The 19,259-nt window shown below is 42.5% G+C and overlaps 1 protein-coding gene across 1 annotated transcript in view; it reads left to right on the forward strand.

Annotated features, from left to right (window-relative positions):
- The first annotated feature begins 445 nt into the window (after positions 1–445).
- CCDC13 (coiled-coil domain containing 13) overlaps positions 446–19,259 on the forward strand; it is a 41,809-nt gene continuing 22,995 nt past the window's right edge. The window contains exons 1-5 of the mRNA XM_063116313.1: positions 446–666; positions 2,779–2,927; positions 13,831–13,973; positions 15,312–15,386; positions 17,034–17,144. Of these exons, the coding sequence (XP_062972383.1) occupies positions 446–666; positions 2,779–2,927; positions 13,831–13,973; positions 15,312–15,386; positions 17,034–17,144 (699 nt within the window). The remainder of the gene's footprint in view (positions 667–2,778; positions 2,928–13,830; positions 13,974–15,311; positions 15,387–17,033; positions 17,145–19,259) is intronic.

Consider the following 19,259-nt stretch of genomic DNA (forward strand, 5'->3'; position numbering starts at 1 on the left):
CAGAGAGGAACCTTCAACAATTTGTGAGGGGAAGGAAGTGCATGCCCTTCAACATATAACAAATAAAAATAATGAGTGATTTTCCTCTTCTGACACCCTTATTTTCTACACCACCAAGGACCACAATTTATAGAACCTCCATGTAATGTCACTGTACAAATGCTTGCATGCAAGTTTTATAGTACCACCTATTTTTATAAAATAGGTTGCTGCAGCTGTTCCCACCTTCTCCTTGTTCCCACCTACCCCCGGGTATTTGAAGAGAGTTGGCTGCTAAATTGGGTCCTGTCCTGTGGGGCTTTGCAGGAATGTGTGGTTGGGAGTGAAAAAAGGGTGGGAGAAAGACCCAATTATTCAGGAAGCTCTTTTGGAAAGTTTTTTTGAGATATACGTATTCTGCTCTGGTTCTCATTTTCTTAATTTGTTTTCTTTTTAAAAGGTGGCAATGGAGTTCGATGAAGAGGTAAATGAAAATTTAAAAATGCAGTTTAAGGCTCTGCAGGAACAGCAGCAGAAAAGGATGCAAAATCTGATGGAGAAGAAGAAAGAAAAGCAGCAAAGCCTGAAAACAAACAAGGACAGTCAAAATGAAGCCTTTGGAGTCAAAGATGACCTGGATTTATCCACTGTGGGCAGTGAGATGCCGAAGGAGGACGTCAGTAAAAGGTACAGGTTTGTTCATCAGGGAAACATCAAAGATATGTAGGGAGCTTCTGCGTGGATGGAAATCTGTCATGACATGAAGTTTTTGTATATTGTCCACTGATGCAAAGCTGACATACAGGATCCATGCTTTGCTAGCAACTGTGTGGTGTCAGAAGTGCTTGGAAATGGGTTGTTTGCACTACATCACTCCAGATTGTAGATGTACAAGACATAACATCCTACTGCGTCCCCTTTCTGTACCGTTATTCCTGTGAAAAGAAGAGCAGCAATGGTTGGGACCCTGTTAACCTCTCATTGGCTTTAGTAAAACAGTGTTCATGGTTGCTGGTTTTGGAGCACTTACAGTATGGAGAACGGTGCTTTTGAAAAAGGCACTCTGTCCAAGTATGTCTGCTTAGGAGGATAGAGGCAGTTAGAATCCATTCCAAAACTGTCTCTTCCACGTATCCTGTTGTGGGCGTGCCTGTTCCCTGTTTCATTCACACCTGCTGGCATTCACACCTGCATGAGACACTCACATCAGTGAGACTTATTTTTATTGAGGAAATCTCACGGTAACAGGCTCAACATAGTTTCATTGAATTTGTAACCTGGATTTACACCATCCATAGTAACATCAAATTTTCTTCTCATCAAGATAGAAATGAGGTGCAGGAGCTGTATTAGAGTGGCCAGATTTAAAAGAGGGCAGGGCACCTGCAGCCTTAACTGTTGTGATGAAGAGGGAATTTCACCAGGCTCCCCATATATACAAATGACACCTGCTGAAATTTCCTTTTCAATGCAACTGTTAAAGATACAGGAGACCTGTCCTCCTTTTCATAGGGTCACCCTATTATATAAAGGCTTGTTCAAAGCTGCTTGACAGACCGGTCCTCTGACCTGTAAACCATGCCCATGTGATAACAGGGCGGGACTGCACAACCTGCTAAAGCGATGCTTCCATGCCCCCCCCCCCACCTTTCCAAAACACTGCCAAGTTCCCAGAGAACCTGCGCCTTCAAGGCCAAGACAGTGAGTGAACAAGCTATTCCCTTGGGGACTTCTGACAGAGATAAGCTTGCAGAGACATTTGAGACATCCCTTGGGAAACTTAACATCAAATTACTGCTTGGGCATGTAATATTATATAGTGATAAGAGCGTATTCTGCAATAAACTGCCAGTGGGTTAGCAAGGAATATTTCAGAAAATCTAGGCACCAGACATGTATTTCTGGGAGCCCAGGAAAATAGGAATCCACCTTAAAGCATACTTGACAGATGCCTCCAGCTGTCCAGCTGGAGTCCAGCTGCCTCTTGAAGGCCTCTAGTGTGGGAGAGCCCACAACCTCCCTAGGTCACTGGTTCCATTGTCATACTGCTCTAACAGTCAGGAAGTTTTTCCTGATGTCCAGCCGGAATCTGGCTTCCTGTAACTTGAGCTTGTTATTCCGTGTCCTGCACTCTGGGAGGATCGAGAAGAGATCCTGTCCCTCCTCTGTGTGACAACCTTTTAAGTATTTCAAGAGTGCTATCATGTCTCCCCTCAATCTTCTCTTCTCCAGGCTAAACATGCCCAGTTCTTTCAGTCTCTCTTCACATGGCTTTGTTTCCAGACCCCTGATCATCCTGGTTGCCCTCCTCTGAACATGCTCCCGCTTGTCTGCGTCCTTCTTGAAGTGTTGTGCCCAGAACTGGACGCAATGCTCTAGATGAGGCCTAACCAGGGCCAAATAGAGAGGAACCAGTACCTCACGCGATTTGGAAGCTCAGCTTCTATTAATGCAGCCCAAAATAGCATTTGCCTTTCTTGCAGCCATATCACACTGCTGGCCCATATTCAGCTTGTAATCTACAACAATTCCAAGATCTTTCTCGTTTGTAGTATTCCATAACACTAATGTGGGGAAGGAAGGGGGCATTTGTAGATCACAGCAGGCATAGCCATCCTTTTTTCATGTCATTAGCCATCATATTACCTTGCCAGAAAGAATTCTGGGCATTATCAAGTATTAGGAGAGCAACTAGTCTCCCAGCAGTCTCCAACGCTGTGCATCTTTCTCTTATTTTCTGGAGCCAAAACAGCAGCCACTGTCTATATCAAGCTGTAGCTCGGTTGTTCTTTCTTCCAGGTTGCTTGAAAACGAGAATGAGCAGCTCCAGAACCAGCTTCGCGAGATCGTAGATGAAAATGGCAGGCTGTACAAACTGTTGAAGGAACGAGACTTTGAAATTAAGCAACTCCATAAGAAGATGGAGGAGGAAAGACTGGCTCTAATGGGTAAGCAAGAGGCGTTTATAGACCTGCCACATCTTGTTCCTGGTCTCTCTGCAAGCTCCTTCAGTTTCCATAAGATTTAGCGGGCAAGAGGGCCCACATAGCGACAAAAATCAAATAAAACAGAGTATTGTTTTGGAACATTAGAGAGTTCAGTAGAGAATAAGTTTGGCTATACATCAGAAAGGTCTTAAATCTGCACCAACGGAACTAAGACTAGGGTGACCATATGGAAAGGAGGACTGTATCTTTAACAGTTGTGCTGAAAAAGGAATTTCAGTAGGTGTCATTTGTATGCCTGCAGCACCTGGTGAAATTCCCCCTTCATCACAGCAGTTAAAGCTGCCCTAGCAATACTAGTGCGACCAGATACAAAAGAGGGCAGGGCTCCTGCAGCTTTAACTGTTGGGATGGAGAGAGAAATTCAGCAGGTGCTGCATGCATACTAATGATACCTACTGAAATTCTCTTTTCTATACAACTGTTAAAGATACAGGAGCCCTGACCTCCTTTCCATAGGGTAGGGTGACCCTATGAAAAGGAGGACAGGGCTCCTGTATCTTTAACAGTTGCATAGAAAAGGGGATTTCAGCAGGTGTCATTTGTATATATGGAGAACCTGTTGAAATTCCCTCTTCATCACAACAGTTAAAGGTGCAGGAGCTATACTAGGGGGTTTCTACACATCGTACTGAGGCCACTTCTATGCGACCCCAGTGCGACCCCAAAGCGATCGTGTAACTTGCCTGGAGAAGAGACGAGGAAGAGGCGTCTTTGCCGCCGCCGCCACCCACCTACCTCCTCGCTGGCCGGGGTTCTGCCTTCTTCCGCCGAGCTCTCCTCACCGACCGGCGAGGAGGTAGGTGGGGGGCGGCGGCGGCAAGGACGCCTCTTCCTCGTCTCTTCTCCAGGCAAGTTACACGATCGCTTTGGGGTCGCACTGGGGTCGCATAGAAGCGGCCTCAGTACGACGTGTGGAATCCCCCCCTAGAGTGACTAGATTTAAAAGAAGGCCGGGCACCTGCAGCCTTAACTGTTGTGATGAAGAGGAAATTTCCCCAGGCTCCCCATATATACAAATGACACCTGTTGAAATTTCCTTTTCAGTACAACTGTTAAAGATACAGGAGCCCTGTCCTCCTTTTCATATGGACTCCCTACCAAAGGGTCAATCTAACTAAGACTCCACGCTCAGAATGAATTATGCGAAACAAACAATTTGGTGTAAGCATGTTTCGTTTTCGTAATTTTTTAGTTGCGAACTTTGAGAGAGCAAGGCTTGGTTTGTCAGAGCAGAAAGTGATCTTACTGACCATTCAGAAAAATGTGGAGCAGGGCAGACATGTCCACCCTGGACTGCAAAAAACACAAAACCCAAGTTAACTACTGGGCATTCCACGGACCCTACTGATTTCCTTTTTTAAAGGCCTTAAACGAATGGAAAGGAAACCTGAATCTATACACTTCTTCTTCTTATTATTATTATTATTATTATTAATTTATTTATTTATATAGCACCATCAATGTACATGGTGCTGTACAGCGTAAAACAGTAAATAGCAAGACCCTGCCGCATAGGCTTACATTCTACTAAAATCATAGTAAAGCAATAAGGAGGGGAAGGGAATGCAAACAGGCACTAGGTAGGATAAACAGGCACAGGGTAGGGTAAAACTAACAGTATAAAGTCCGAGCAACATCAAGTTTTAAAAGCTTTAGGAAAAAGAAAAGTTTTTAGCTGAGCTTTAAAAGTTGCGATTGAGCTTGTAGATCTCAAATGTTCTGGAAGAGCGTTCCAGGCGTAAGGGGCAGCAGAAGAGAAGGGACGAAGCCGAGCAAGGGAAGTAGAGACCCTTGGGCAGGCGAGAAACATGGCATCAGAGGAGCGAAGAGCACGAGCGGGGCAATAGTGTGAGATGAGAGAGGAGAGATAGGGCGGAGCTAGACCGTGAAAAGCTTTGTAGGTCAACAGGAGAAGTTTATATTGGATTCTGAAGTGGATTGGAAGCCAATGAAGAGATTTCAGAAGTGGAGTGACATGGTCAGAGCGGCGAGCCAAGAAGATGATCTTAGCGGCAGAGTGGTGGACAGAGACCAATGGACTGATGTGAGAAGAAGGAAGGCCAGAGAGAAGAAGGTTGCAGTAGTCCAACCGAGAAATAACCAGTGCAGGGACAAGCGTCTTGGCAGAAGAGACAGACAAAAATGATCGAATCCTGGCAATATTATACAGGAAAAAACGACAGGATTTAGCTACTGCCTCAATATGAGGAATAAAGGAGAGCGAGGAGTCAAATATAAAGCCAAGACTACGAGGTTCATTGACTGGAGTAAGCGTAACATCATTGACAGTAAGAGAGAATGAGAGATGAGGAGAAGGTTTAGTTGCCATATTAAGTTTCAAACGACGATGAAGCAGCCAGGCTGAGATATCTGAGAGACATGCCGAGATATGATCGTGAACATCAGGAGAAAGTTCCGGAGATGAAAGATATAATTGTGTATCATCGGCATACAGATGATATTGGAGGCCATGAGATTGAATAAGCTTACCCAAGGGCAACATGTATAAAGAAAACAACAACGGGCCAAGCACCGAGCCTTGCGGAACCCCTACTGAAAGGGGAAAAGATGAAGACGAGCTGCCATTAGCCAACACGCTGAAAGAACGACCCGCTAGATAGGAGGCAAACCAGTTATAGACAGAGCCACAAAGTCCAAGGTCATGAAGGGAATCTAAGAGAAGATCATGATCAACCGTGTCAAAGGCTGCAGTTAGATCAAGGAGAATAAGAACAGAATAAAGGCCTTTAGACTTGGCAGTAAGAAGATCATTGGTGATCTTAGTAAGGGCTGTTTCAGTGGAATGCAAAGGACGGAATCCAGATTGAAAAGGATCCAGAGCAGAGTTACTAGAAAGAAAGTCAAGACAACGAGAGTAGACCGCACGCTCCAGGATCTTTGAAACAAACGGCAACAAAGAGACAGGTCGGTAGTTAGACAGAGATAGCCTATCGAGAGTAGGTTTCTTGAGAATGGGAGAGACTGTAGCATGTTTAAAAGCAGAAGTAAATGAACCAGAGGACAGAGAAAAATTAATAATATGAAGCAAGGAAGGGAGGATAGCGGGAATAAGATTTATAAAGATGCGAGAAGGAATCGGATCACGAGAACAAGTGGAAGGCTTCGAAGAGCGCAGTATTGTAGACAGTTCATCAGCTGAGACCGAAGGAAACGCAGAGAAATTTGCAGGGGGAACTGGCAGATGAGGAACAGGAACTGGAAGAGGAGCAGAGCTGGCCAGATCAGAGTGAATAGTTTGGATTTTAGCATTGAAAAAAGAGGCAAAGTTATTAGCAGACAGAGAGGCGGGGAGAGATGGTGGATTAGGCTTCAGAAGAGAATTGAAGGAAGCAAAGAGCCGCTGAGGATGCCTAGCATTTGACTGGATCAGCGTTGAGTAGTCCTGCTGTTTGGCCAGTGAAATGGCAGAAGAGAAAGAGGAGAGTACAAATTTGTAACGGACAAAGTCCGCCCAGTCCCTGGTCTTACGCCAAAGGCGTTCAGCTGCCCGGGAAGAAGAGCAGAGGTAGCGGAGGAAAGAGGTGAGCCACGGTTGGGGTTGAGAAGGGCGAACTATCCGGGTTGTAGATGGAGCAAGATTATCAAGAGTTGAAGATAAGGAGGAATTAAACGAGGAGACAGCTGAGTCCAGGGAGACAGCCGAAAAGACAGAAGGAAGAGAGGAGGCTAGAGACTGGGAAAAAGCCTCGTAGTTGATAGATTGCAAGTCACGACAAGTGCGAGAAGCGGGACGTGAAGGAGGAGGATTATGAGTAATATTGAAAGAAACTAGATGATGATCTGACAAAGGAAAGTCAGCAGAAGAAAAGTCCAACACAGAGCAATTCCGAGTGAGAACAAGATCCAGACAGTGTCCAAGGGAATGTGTGGGTACATCAGACCAGAGCTTAAGATCATAAGAGGAAGATAAGGAGTGAAATCGTAGAGCTGCAGCGTCTTGAGGGTCATCCACGTGGATGTTGAAGTCACGCAAGATAAGAGTAGGACAGTTGTCAGAGAGGAAAAAGGACAGCCACGAATCAAAATCAGAGATAAATTTTGAGGACGAGCCTGGGGGGCGGTACAGAACTGCAACCCGCAGTCGCAATGGAGCGAAGAGCCTCACCACATGTACCTCAAAGGAGGAGAAGCAATGTGAAGGTGGAATGGAAAGAGGCTGGAACTGGCACAAACTAGATAATAAAAGACCCACACCACCACCCCGACCCTCTGGGCGACTAGTGTGAGAGAAAGAGAGTCCTCCAAGAGAGAGGGCAGCAGAGATGGCGGTATCATAGGCAGGAAGCCAGGTTTCAGTAAGAGCAAGGAGGTGGAGAGACCTAGAGATAAACAAGTCCTGAATGACAGGGGCCTTAGAAGCGACAGATCGACAGTTCCATAAGGAACAGGAAAAAGGCAGCTGAGAAGAGGGGAGACACCGAATAGGAACTAAGTTGGGAGAGACGAAATTGGAACGAGCCATAAGGAACAGATATGAGGAGAAAGGAATTGAGAGAAGAAATGAGGAGAGCGATAGCAAGTAGGCAGAGAAGTAAAACAAGCGCAGGACAGGATTAACCAGAACTAGCCTGGCCAAGACCAGTAGCAAGCAAGCAAGCAAGAAGGCAGGCACAGAGAAAAGCAAACACCATCTGAATAGCTCTGAAAATAATAACATTTTAATGTACGACCTATCAACCTGGCCCAGCTTACAACATTAAAAGATTGTCCCTTTGGTTTATCAATTCACCCCCTCTCCACTGCAGGGGAACCTTTCACTATATCTTACCTGCTTTTTAAACCCTGCCATCCATAGGATTTATAAAACTAGTGAAAACAAATTTGCAATAAAAAGTCTTTCCTTCTCGCCTTCCTAACCAAACAACTTTCCCCTTGGATCATATTCCTTCTCCCCTTTTCCGCCTAAGCCTCCAACCCTCTCTAAGTCCTTCCCAGCCAAGGGCATTTGGGGAGAAGCATGATGGCTGGGATCCCTCCCTCAGGGAACCTTCCCTGGTTTTTCAGCTTTCATTTTTTTTTAATAATTTTTATTTGTTTTCTACACTATATAAACATACAACATTACAATAGTAATAATAATAACAAAAGAAAAACATCAAACAACTGCTACATACATATTGAATAAATGTTGAGTACATATATGTTGAATAAATATTACCTATACATTATCATACTACAACATATTCATTCTTAACATAAAAGTGCACCCCCCACCTCAGGATCTATTCCTGAGTCCAAAATCTAATCGTTTCTTCTGCTGGCGGTTTCCCACTTCCCTTAGTAAACACAAATATTAGGAACTGTTTCCAGATTCCTTCAAACTCATTTATTTTAGTTACGCCTTTTCTCCACTTAATATTACATGTCAGTTTATCATTAATGGCTATATCCCATACTTCTTTATACCATTCTTCAATAGAATATTCCCCTTGAATCTTCCAGTTCCTAGCTACCATCAATCGTGCTGCAACCAGCAAACTCGATATCAGCTCTATAGTTTCTTTTCCACACTTTATATCTTCAAATAGTGACAGCAGTGCAATCTTTGGTGTTTGTTCTATTTTCATTCCCACTATTTCTTCAATTTCTGAAAACACCATCTTCCATAATCTTTGTACATATTTGCATTTCCACCACATATGTAAATACGTTCCTTTTTCCCCACAACCTCTCCAACAATTTGCTGAATGCTGATCATTTATCTTATTCAATCTAATCGGGGTTAGGTACCACCTCCATAAAATTTTAAAATAGTTCTCCTTTATTCTCACTGATAAACTTCTCAACACTCTTTGTTTCCATAGTCCCTCCCATCTCTGTCGCCCTATTTGTACCTTCAAATCTGACTCCCATACCATTTTCTCTGAGTTCTCTCTAAACTCCTTTTCTAACAATATTTTATATATTTCACTCATTAACCCTTTTAAAACTATACTACCTCCTTTACCTTTTTCCTTATTTACTATTAACTCTTCAAACTTCGTCATCTTTCTACAAACTCTATTATCTTTAATCCCCTTTTAATCCATTGTTCTAATTGCCCATATTCTAACCAAGATAATTTTTTCTCCTTTAACAATTTTTCCATATCCTCTCTTGTTTTTATATCTCTTAACCAATCCTTTAGTTTCATTTTGCTTTTCTCTTTTAATATTTTACATAATCTACCTTTCAGATCCTCTGGGAAATTCTTTAACATTATTATCGGTGCTAAGGGAGAGTTGCTCGGAAGCAGCTTCCCTTTAAATTTACTCCAAATTTCCCATTGAAACCTCAGGAGTGGATTATCTATACTTCCAACCCACTTTCTCCCTCCATCTTTAAAAAAGACATTGTCCAAGCTCATCTCTACGTTACTTATAGTTTTTTCTTCCATCCAATATAAATCTCCTACTCCTATAATTGCTTCTACAATATGTCTTAATCTATTTGCTGCGTAGTATAATTTTATATTTGGGAGACCCAATCCACCCTTTTTTTGGCTTAGATACCAATTATTTTTATTCACTCTTGCTCTCTTTTCTCCATTACAATATTTATTAATAATATTTTGCCAACTTTTTATCTCAGTTTCTGATATTTTTATTGGTAACATCCTAAACACAAAATTAATTTTAGCTAATATCTTCATTTTTATTAAGGCTATTCTTCCAAACCAAGATAAATTTAATCTTTTATATTTCTCCAATTTCTCTAATACCTCTTTCTTTAACCTCGTTAAATTCTCCTTTTCAAGATTCTCTAAATTTTTTGTAATTTTAATTCCCAAATATTTAATCTCCTCCTTAACTCTCATTTCTATTCCCTTATGTTCCCATTCCTTTTCTTCCTTCTTAGTATGATTAAACAACATCATCTCTGATTTAGACCAATTTATTCTTAACCCTGTAATTTCTTCAAATTCCCTCAACTGATATTTAATTCTTTCTATTTTTCTTATTGGGTTCTTAATGGTCAATAAAGTATCATCCGCAAACATGTTTAACTTTATTTCCCTTACCTCTCCAATTCCTTCTAACTCTTCATCCTCCCTTAGTGCCTTCGCCAATACTTCCATAACCATTACAAACAGGACCGGCGAGAGCGGACATCCTTGTCTTGTACCTCTGGCTAGTCGTATCTTTTCAGTGAGTCCATCATTTACCACCACTACAGCTGTATTTTGGGAATATAACTGTTCTATTATGTTTTTAAAGTTATTTCCAAATCCCAATTTATCTACAATAATCTTTAATGCCTGCCAGCTCACATAATCAAAGGCCTTAAAAATATCCAATGCCATACTTCCTGCCTTGATATTTGATTTTTTTATTACATTTATTACATTTAAAACTCTTCCCACTAGATTATGCATCTGCCTTCCTGCCACAAACCCACATTGATCTTCTCCTATGTATTTTGATATAAATTTATTTAACCGTTTAGCCATAATAGATGAGAAAATTTTGGCATCCTGATTTATTAACGAGATAGGTCTGTAAGCATCAGGACTAGTCAGGTCTTTATCTGGTTTTGGAATTAGAATTATCAATGAGTGTTCCCATGATTCAGGTATCTTCTCTCCTAATAATATCCTATTATAAAGTTTCAGTAACTTTGGAACTAAAAATTCTTTGAAGACCTTATAATATTCTGGTCCTAAACCATCTGCTCCCGGTGATTTACCAACTTTTAAATTATCAATGACATCTTCAACTTCTCTTTGAGTTATTACCTTCTCCATTAGCTCTTTATATTCTGGTTTTATTCCATTCTTTATAAACCTTCCAATATATTCCTCCACCTTTTCTTGTTGAGTTTCTTTACCCTTATATAGTTCCTGATAAAATTCCTGGAAAATTTTTATTTTATCTTTCATTATGTGACAATAATTCCCTCGATTATCCTTCAATACTTCTATCCCATTCCTCCCTTTTTCTTTTTGTGTGAGTCTGGCAAGCAACCTAGAATTCTTATTACTGTTTTCGAAATATTCCCTTTTCATGTAAATTAAATTCTTTTGAACCTCCTCTATATTTAAATTTTCTAATTGTTTCTTCTTAGCTTGTATTTCTACTAATTTATATTTATTTTTACTTCGCCAATATTCTTCCTCCAGATTTCTAATTTCTATCTCTAACTTTTCCTGCTCTGCACGTTGTTGTCTTTTTAAGCTACACGTCTCTCTAATACAAATTCCTCTTACTACAGCCTTCATGGTGTCCCAAACGACTGACCCAGTTGTTCCTCCCTTTTCATTAATTTCCCATGACTCTGACAATTCCTTCTGAATTTTCTCTACCACTTTATTATATTTCAATATTTTTGTATTCAACTTCCATCTATATGCCTCTTTATAATTCTTCTTGACTGTAAATTCTAAACTTAACAAGGCATGATCAGTTACTTTTATTACCCCCATTTCCATTTTACAAATCTTCGTTGCAAAATCTTTTGAGACAAATATATAATCTATCCTGGAGTATGTATGATGAACTGGGGAAAAATATGAGAATCCAGGCTTAATCCCATTGAGTAAACACCACGAATCTGAATAATCATTTTCTTTTACTAGTTTATTCAATATAGTTATATTATTCCTCTTTTCAACATTAGTGGGATTTGACCTGTCCCATCTATTATCCATAACCATATTAAAGTCCCCAGCTAATATAACATACCCCTCCTTGAATTCTTCTATTTCTTTAAATAACTTTATAAAAAACTCTCTATGTCCCTCATTTGGGGCATACACAAACTGCTTTCCTCTTTATAAAGCCAGTATTTCAGTCTTTTCCACTTTGAAATATAAGATAAGAGGTGAGATTCGCTATAAACCAAGTCAGCATCTAACAAAAACAAACTCTCTCTGCTTCACTGCGCCACAGCAGCAGGCAGCTTTACTTTCGTTTTTCCACAGATGCTTATAATAACATTCCGTAAGCTCTCACCTTATCTTTTCCAGCTTTTCCAACACCGGCAAGTTAGAGAGTTAGCATTCATAATCCTTTTCCATCATTTGATTAAAGATTTATGCCCATTAAAAAGGAGATAATTGTTTTTCCCGGCTAAGCCGGTTAGAGCATCAGAAGAAACTCGCCGACTCCATGGCTGCCAAGCTCCGCCCCCCCTTCAGCTTTCATTTTTGTGAAGAGGAGTTAAGTCTTCAGTCTTTTTTATTTATGGAACGTAAACATGGGCAAACCAAATTCTCGCCAGTTGCTTGGTAAGGAGGAATCCTTCCAGTGTCCTGGCCATTGCGTGCAAAGAAGCAATACACACTTTTGAAATTCAAATATATTAAGTCAGTGATGTACCTTGAAACATACTAGACCTTGGGCTTATCTACCTATACCTGAGGGTGTAGAGGGAGGGGGGAGGAGCTGGTCACGTCGGCCCAATCTGGGGGAAAAGAGAACTTAAAAAAAAAAACACCTCCGCACCCGACCCCCTCCCATCCCTGGCGAAATTGCTGCCCCCCACCACCACCACAAAGGGCACAGAGCCCCCACCCCCACCCCACGAGCTCCATGCCCGTTTTGAAAACCAGAGAAGGCGGGAAGAAGCTGGGATGGGTGTCCACATCCCTGCAGAGCTCAGGATCTTCCTGAGACCGCGGGAAAAATTGGGATAACCAAGATCTTGGTTATCCTGGTTGCCCCTGGGATCCCTTGAGCTGATCCCGGAATAGATGCATGGTGTAGAGATGCCTCATCTGTATTTAGGTTCTAGCTATTCTGCATTGATTGTCAGTTTATTTATTTATATCCCACCTTTTTTCCTCGAAGGATCCCAAGGTGGCATACATAATCCTCCTCCTCTCCATTTTATCCTCACAACAACAACCCTGTGAGGTGGATTGGACTGAGAGTGTGTGACTGGCCCAAAGTCACCCAGTGGGTTTCCATGCCCGAGTGGGGACTAGAACCCGGATCTCCCGACTCCCTGTCCGACACTCTAGCCACTACACCACACTGGCACCACACAGTTCCACCCCCTCCTCTCATCCTGGCTCCTGGTGTACCCTTAGTGACTTCAGCACAAAATTTCTGGCTACAGAGCTATCTCCAGATGATCGTTAATCAAATCGGAGCATCTGAAAGAGAAAAGGAAGATGTCAAATATGATAATTTTAAGAAAAGTGGTCTGAGAGTGGTAACCCTGCATTTTGCAGCAGATGGCAGTGTTACCTAGTACCGAAAATATTCCAGCGATAGACAACAAGATTATCAGTAGTAAATAAAAGCACGTGGTATATGTGCTTCTCATGCCTTGCATTTTCTTCCATTTTGCTCCTATTCTTTATTTATATTTTTAAATTATATATATTTTGGCATTAAAAATGCAATGCCAGTAGACAGAATGGTCAAATCAAACCCAAATAGAAATTACTTTATGCTCATTTGTACATTAAAGCAATAATATCTATCACACTACTAATTTAATCAAGAGTTGCTTGTTGCCATCAAAACTAACAATAACAGAAAACACCATTTTTCACTGCCTGAAAGATTTCCAAACATTTCCAAATCACCCGTTAGCCAAAGCTCTCTGGGTGGTTCAGAAGACAAAATCTTCAACCATAAAGTACAAAAACACAGTAAAACATAATATATAAACTACAAGTTTAAAACAGAATAAAAACATAGTAGGAACCAAGATAAAAAAAAAAACAGCAGCAGTGCAAAGATCTAAAAATGCAATTTTTAAAACTGAAAGGCTGAAAAGCTTAGTAATAGTAGTAGTAGTAGTAGTAGTAGTAGTAGTAGTAATAATAATAATAATAATAATAATAATAATAATAATAATACCACCACCACCTATTCCCTTTCTTCTTTTGCAGGGACATCCGGCTTAGCAGGAGATGTTGCAGCCACTAAAATTGTTGAACTGGCAAAACAAAACCGGCACATGAATGCAGAGATTGAAAAGGGGAAAACCAAAGTAAAACAGCTGAATAATAGAATCAAAGAACTGGAAAAAGAAGTGAGTCGTTTCTCTATTATCAGGGCTCGCATAGGATGAGGTAGACCCAGAGAACCAAGGCAGGCCAAGTAGGTGAGATTTACCATCACCTTTACCTGTTTTGCCTCTCCTGACCCACCTGTTTCTTAGGCCTCATCTACACCTGTAGCTTCATCGCACCAGGGTTATACTGTGCAGTCACTGCGAATTGCATGCAAAGGACTCCGAAGTTTTCCAGTTTATAATCTGTTTTGACTGTGAAGTACTCCCATGCATCCTGCCTTAATTGTGCTTCATATATTGAAGAACCGACCTATTTTAATACCTCTTTAGGAGCGAATCTTTTGTTGTTCTCCGAGCGGCCACTGGGGGCGCAGGAGGAAGATTTGATATGTTTAAAGTACAAATTAAACAAATGCTTACATCTGTATAAGTTTTAAAGATAAAGACATCAAAATTGGCACAGTAATAGATATTAAGGAGGGCTTTAAGCATACCAAATTTGAATCAGATTGAGTCATCCGTTGATTTTTTATGATTTTTTACATTTCTTCCCCTTAAACCCTTTCATGGTATGCAAAGGATCTTAGAAGCGCTGCCACCCGGGGGTGTGATTTAGCTAACAACAACAACAACAACAGCTTTACGCTATGGGGATAATTCGAGAGAAACGGGTACGTGGGATGAAGCCTCAAGTAGGATATTGCACTATGAAAGTGGTATATAAAAGGCAGGAGCCACACCAAGCAGGATATAGCAGTATGAAAGCAGTATATAGTATGTATCAATGGGCCCCAACAGTTGTCAGTGCACTTCAATACTGCTATAAAGCAGTCGTGAGACTCCTGCCTCTTATATACCGCTTTCATACTGCTTTCATAGAAGAATATCCTGCTTGGTGTAGATGAGGTCCTAGTTCTTCTTAGGATATGGGTGGGAGAAAAAAATATGCGCATTGTGGATGAACACTTTTCATCTTGTATTATTTTTATATTATTTTTATGGTAATTGTTTTTATTTGCAGTAATGTGCTAATTGTGGTTTATATTGATTGTGTGTTTTTCTGATATGCTAATGATGGACGTCTGTATTTGCATGCGTAAGTCACTTCAAGATTGCTTTTTGCAGTCAGACGTGACACATAAATTTAATGAATAATAATAATACCGTCATAATTCTTCCCCTGCTAGTATATTATAGATTACAGGCTCCGGCTGTGTGGCATTTGGTTGCCATGTCCGTTCGACGCTGCTTGTGCAAGTGCTCCTTCACTTTGCTAGAGAAACACTCTTGCAATGATCTACTTCATAGTTGTGCTGTAAACTTGGCATTTCTTTAATAATGTATGTGCATTTCTAGTTACAGGTATCAGCTGTCAAACTCCAGTCACATGGCGACACTCAGCCTGCTCGTAAAACTGCAGAAGCACATTTGGTAAGCATTAATCACTCTTTCTCTCTATAGGAGAGATAAAAGCTGAAGACAGATGAGTTCTTTCTTTTTTCTCCATTGTGCCCTTCATCCAATATGAATGGATAGAAGACCTATGAATTGGATTCGGTCAGACTCCAAAGGGCCACTGCCTTCAGGGCCATCATGGGTCAGTTGCCTCATATCACATCCATTGTTAAGACCAGCAGCGATTGGCGCCAACAGTTTTGGCCTTCAACTCCCATCAGCCCTAGCCAACAAGGCCAAGGGTGAGGCATTATGGGAGTTGTAGGCCAAAGCATCTTCAGGACCACAAGTTGCCCTCCCTGGGTAAGACCAACTGAACTGTGTCTTCAACTGGCTCCTAATCAAAGGGGACCAAAGAAAAATCTTAAAACACATTTATTATAAGCTGTTTGGACTTGAAGGCCATCGCAAGGTTGAAGTGGCCAAGATAGAACTCAAGAGATTTTCAGTTTGTTGGAAGGGGATAAAAGTAAGGAGGAGGGGATGTGTGGAGTCTGAGGGCATGGCTAGACGAGAGGGGTGGAAGGCGACGATCTCGCAATTTTATGATCGCGAGATCATCGCCCTCGTCTACACGTGGCACGTGACATCCCAGGAGGAAGAGGGTGTCATGGCTGCCATTTTGTTTTTGTGTTTTAATTGGAAAAGAGCACAGGAGCGCTCCTACGAAATACCCTATTTCTTCGATTCTAAGACACACTTTTTTTCCCATATAAACATCTCTAAAAATGGGGTGTGTCTTAGAATCGCGGGTGTGTCTTAGGTTTTTTTTTTCCTGTTGGTGGTACTGAAATTAGTGTGCGTCATACAATCGATGGCATCTCCACTCCACCCCCGATGGGCACAGAGCTCCTGAGGAGCCCCATGCCCTGGTCCCGGCTCCTCATGATTACTCGCGAGGAGCTGGGACAAAACCGCAATGCCGGGTCACACGTTCTGCGGTCTCGGGATCATCCCGAGACCACTGAAAAATCGGAATAAAACTAGCACGATATCCCGGGGCAAGGGAGGGATCCCCTGTGTGTCTTGTGGATGCACAGGGATGATCCCGAGGCGATCCCTGGAATATCGCCCCATATAGCCATGCCCTGAGAAGCTAGGCTGCTCCCATAGCCTGTCTTCCCTACCAAAGGCATCTGCCTGCTAGCGTTACTTTGTCTTGCCTGCTTCCTTTTAATTTAATAATGGCTGTTACCATTCCCTTTCTTGCACACAAGCAGAGCCGCAGGGCAGAACAGGCACTCTATCTAAACAAATCAGTCTTGGTTAAGCGAGCTGTTTTTTCTAGTGGAAGCATGTTTCAGAACCATTGAGAAACTTTTGAGGTTTGCGGAACAGTCGGTGTGCATCTCCAGAGCAGGCAGGCACAATCTGTGCACTACCAAGCCAAATCCAGTGAGCAGGCATGGGTTGTAGCCTGCCGGGCTGCTTGACAATCCTCTTGCAACCGTCGCTGGCAAGTAGACAAACCAGGCTTATCTAGTCACTGTTGGGACTGCAAACGTGGTTGCTCTGGAGTGCTCACATCTGCTCATATCTGATGTCGGCCGCTCTTTTTATGGGGGTGTGGGGGCGGGGCAGTCTCTATCCTCATCAAACACTTCCATTCTCTTTAATCATGAGAGTCCAGAGATGAAAGCCTTGCAACACAAACTTTCAACAGCCAACCTCAAAGTGTCTGAATATCGCAACGAGCTCCAGACCGCAAAGCAAGAGCTTAAGACAACACAGAAGGTAGGATTCTCCTTATGTTCTGTGCAATGGTAGTCAAGGTCGTGGTTTCAATATCGCTTAAGCTAAAAGGAGCATATATATTCCTTTTCAATGTGATTAGCTTCTGCTAGATATGCCAGCTCTCAGAAGGAATATCTACTGGCATGAAGAATCACATAGTTTGGGGCCCGATTCCCACCTTCACTTTTGATACTGCAAAGCCACAACAGAATGGTTGTACTCTGGCAGTTTCACCTGGTAGTAACTTCTTCCTTGTGCACTCCTGGGGAAGGGCCACCAGCTTTTGCTCTATCGGGGCAAAGGTTTGAGAGCTACTCCTTTAGGTGGTAAATACCAGCTGTCACCACTTGGAGCCCATTCATAAGAATATTCTCTCCGGTGGAAAAGATGACTTTCCAAAAAAGCTTGCTTGCTCCTCTTTTGAACTCTTAAGGAGCTCTCATTATCCATTTTGTTTGTGTGTTGTTTGCTAATTCTTAGGTTGCAGACCCTTATTTAAAATGCTCTCTTTGCCCACCTGCAATTCCTCTAGCTGTCCTTTTAATACTAGGCACATAGGAAGTTGCCTTACACAGAGTCAGACCATGGGTCCCTCTAACCCAGGATTGTTGACACTGGCCCTTTCAGAAGACAACTTAAACCACGGTTTAAGGTGTCTTCTGAACAGGACCACTGACTTCCAGAGGCTCTCCAAGGTTATAGCCTACCTGGAAATACCTGGGTTTGGGCCTGGGGCCTTCTGAATGCAAAACACCACTGACCTGCACCTCTTTTTCCGCCCTTCACACTGGCCGACAGCATCTGATAATGTTTAGCTTCATGCCATAAAAAGCTTCAGCTCTGGTCTTCTGCATCTCAAACACCTAATTAAAAACAGGAGCAGGCCAGGGCAAGTTTTTATTTCTAGTCAGTTGGCAGCAACTCCTTCGCCTGTGTACGAACACGTCCCATCAGTTTTGCAGTTTGTTTCAATGCTAATGTCTCTTCATATATGAAGCAACAAATGCTGAACCGGCACCCAAAAAGTATCAAACTGGCTTTGGACAAAACTTTCAAAGACTTATCTGGAATATAAATAAGATAAACTCAAATCGATTTTTGATTGTGTCTCATGTTATAGATGAGAGAAACAAAACGTTTTCCCCTCTTAGGGGTGCTCACGCTGCTTGAGACCTTAAAAATGGTATTTGCCCAATGACCCACTCTGGTCAGTGATGACGAACCAGATATTGGCCTGGTTCAGACAACACACTAAACCATGCTGTTTAACCACAAAATGGTTAACCATTTTGTGGTTAAGCAGCATGGTTTAGCGCAGTGGCTCCCAAAGTGGGCGGTACCACCCCCTTGGGGGCGGTGGGATTGCATAGGGGGCGTTAAGAGACAAGGGGGCAGCAGGGGGGGCGCTAAGAGGCAAAGAGGCTGCAGTGGGGCGCTCGAGGTGGTCTTTTCCAAGAAGCTACTCTCCAGAAAGTCTTAAAACCCAGGGACATTTTTATGGGAGAAGGTAGTTTGGTCCCAGCCAGACACCTGCTCAGCCATCCCTCCTGCTCCCTTCCAGCAACTGTCACCTGGCAGCAGCTATTCCACCAGGCTGCAGGAGACAGAGAAGGGGAGCTCTGCTGAGAAGACACCTGCTCAGCCATCTCTCCTGCTCCCTTCCAGCAACTGTCACCTGGCAGCAGCCATTCCACCAGGCTGCAGGAGACAGAGAAGGGGAGCTCTGCTGAGAAGACACCTGCTCAGCCATCCCTCCTGCTCCCTTCCAGCAACTGTCATCTGGCAGCAGCCATTCCACCAGGCTGCAGGAGACAGAGAAGGGGAGCTCTGCTGAGAAGACACCTGCTCAGCCATCCCTCCTGCTCCCTTCCAGCAACGGTCACCTGGCAGCAGCCATTCAATTCCCCCCACCCCCCGGTCAAATTGAGCTAAATAATCTGTTAATTTCCCCTATTAATTGTATATTGTTGTTAATTTGCTATTGTGAAGTTATTGTAGATGTATAATGTATAATGGAAAGGAGGCGACAATTCAAGTTGTGCAGGGCAGAGGGAGATATGGTGATGGCAGGGTGAAGTGCCATTACAGGGGAAGGAGAGATAGATATTTAACACC

Source organism: Elgaria multicarinata, chromosome 1 (genome assembly GCF_023053635.1).
Source record: "Elgaria multicarinata webbii isolate HBS135686 ecotype San Diego chromosome 1, rElgMul1.1.pri, whole genome shotgun sequence".
In the NCBI taxonomy this organism is placed as follows: Eukaryota; Metazoa; Chordata; class Lepidosauria; order Squamata; family Anguidae; genus Elgaria; species Elgaria multicarinata.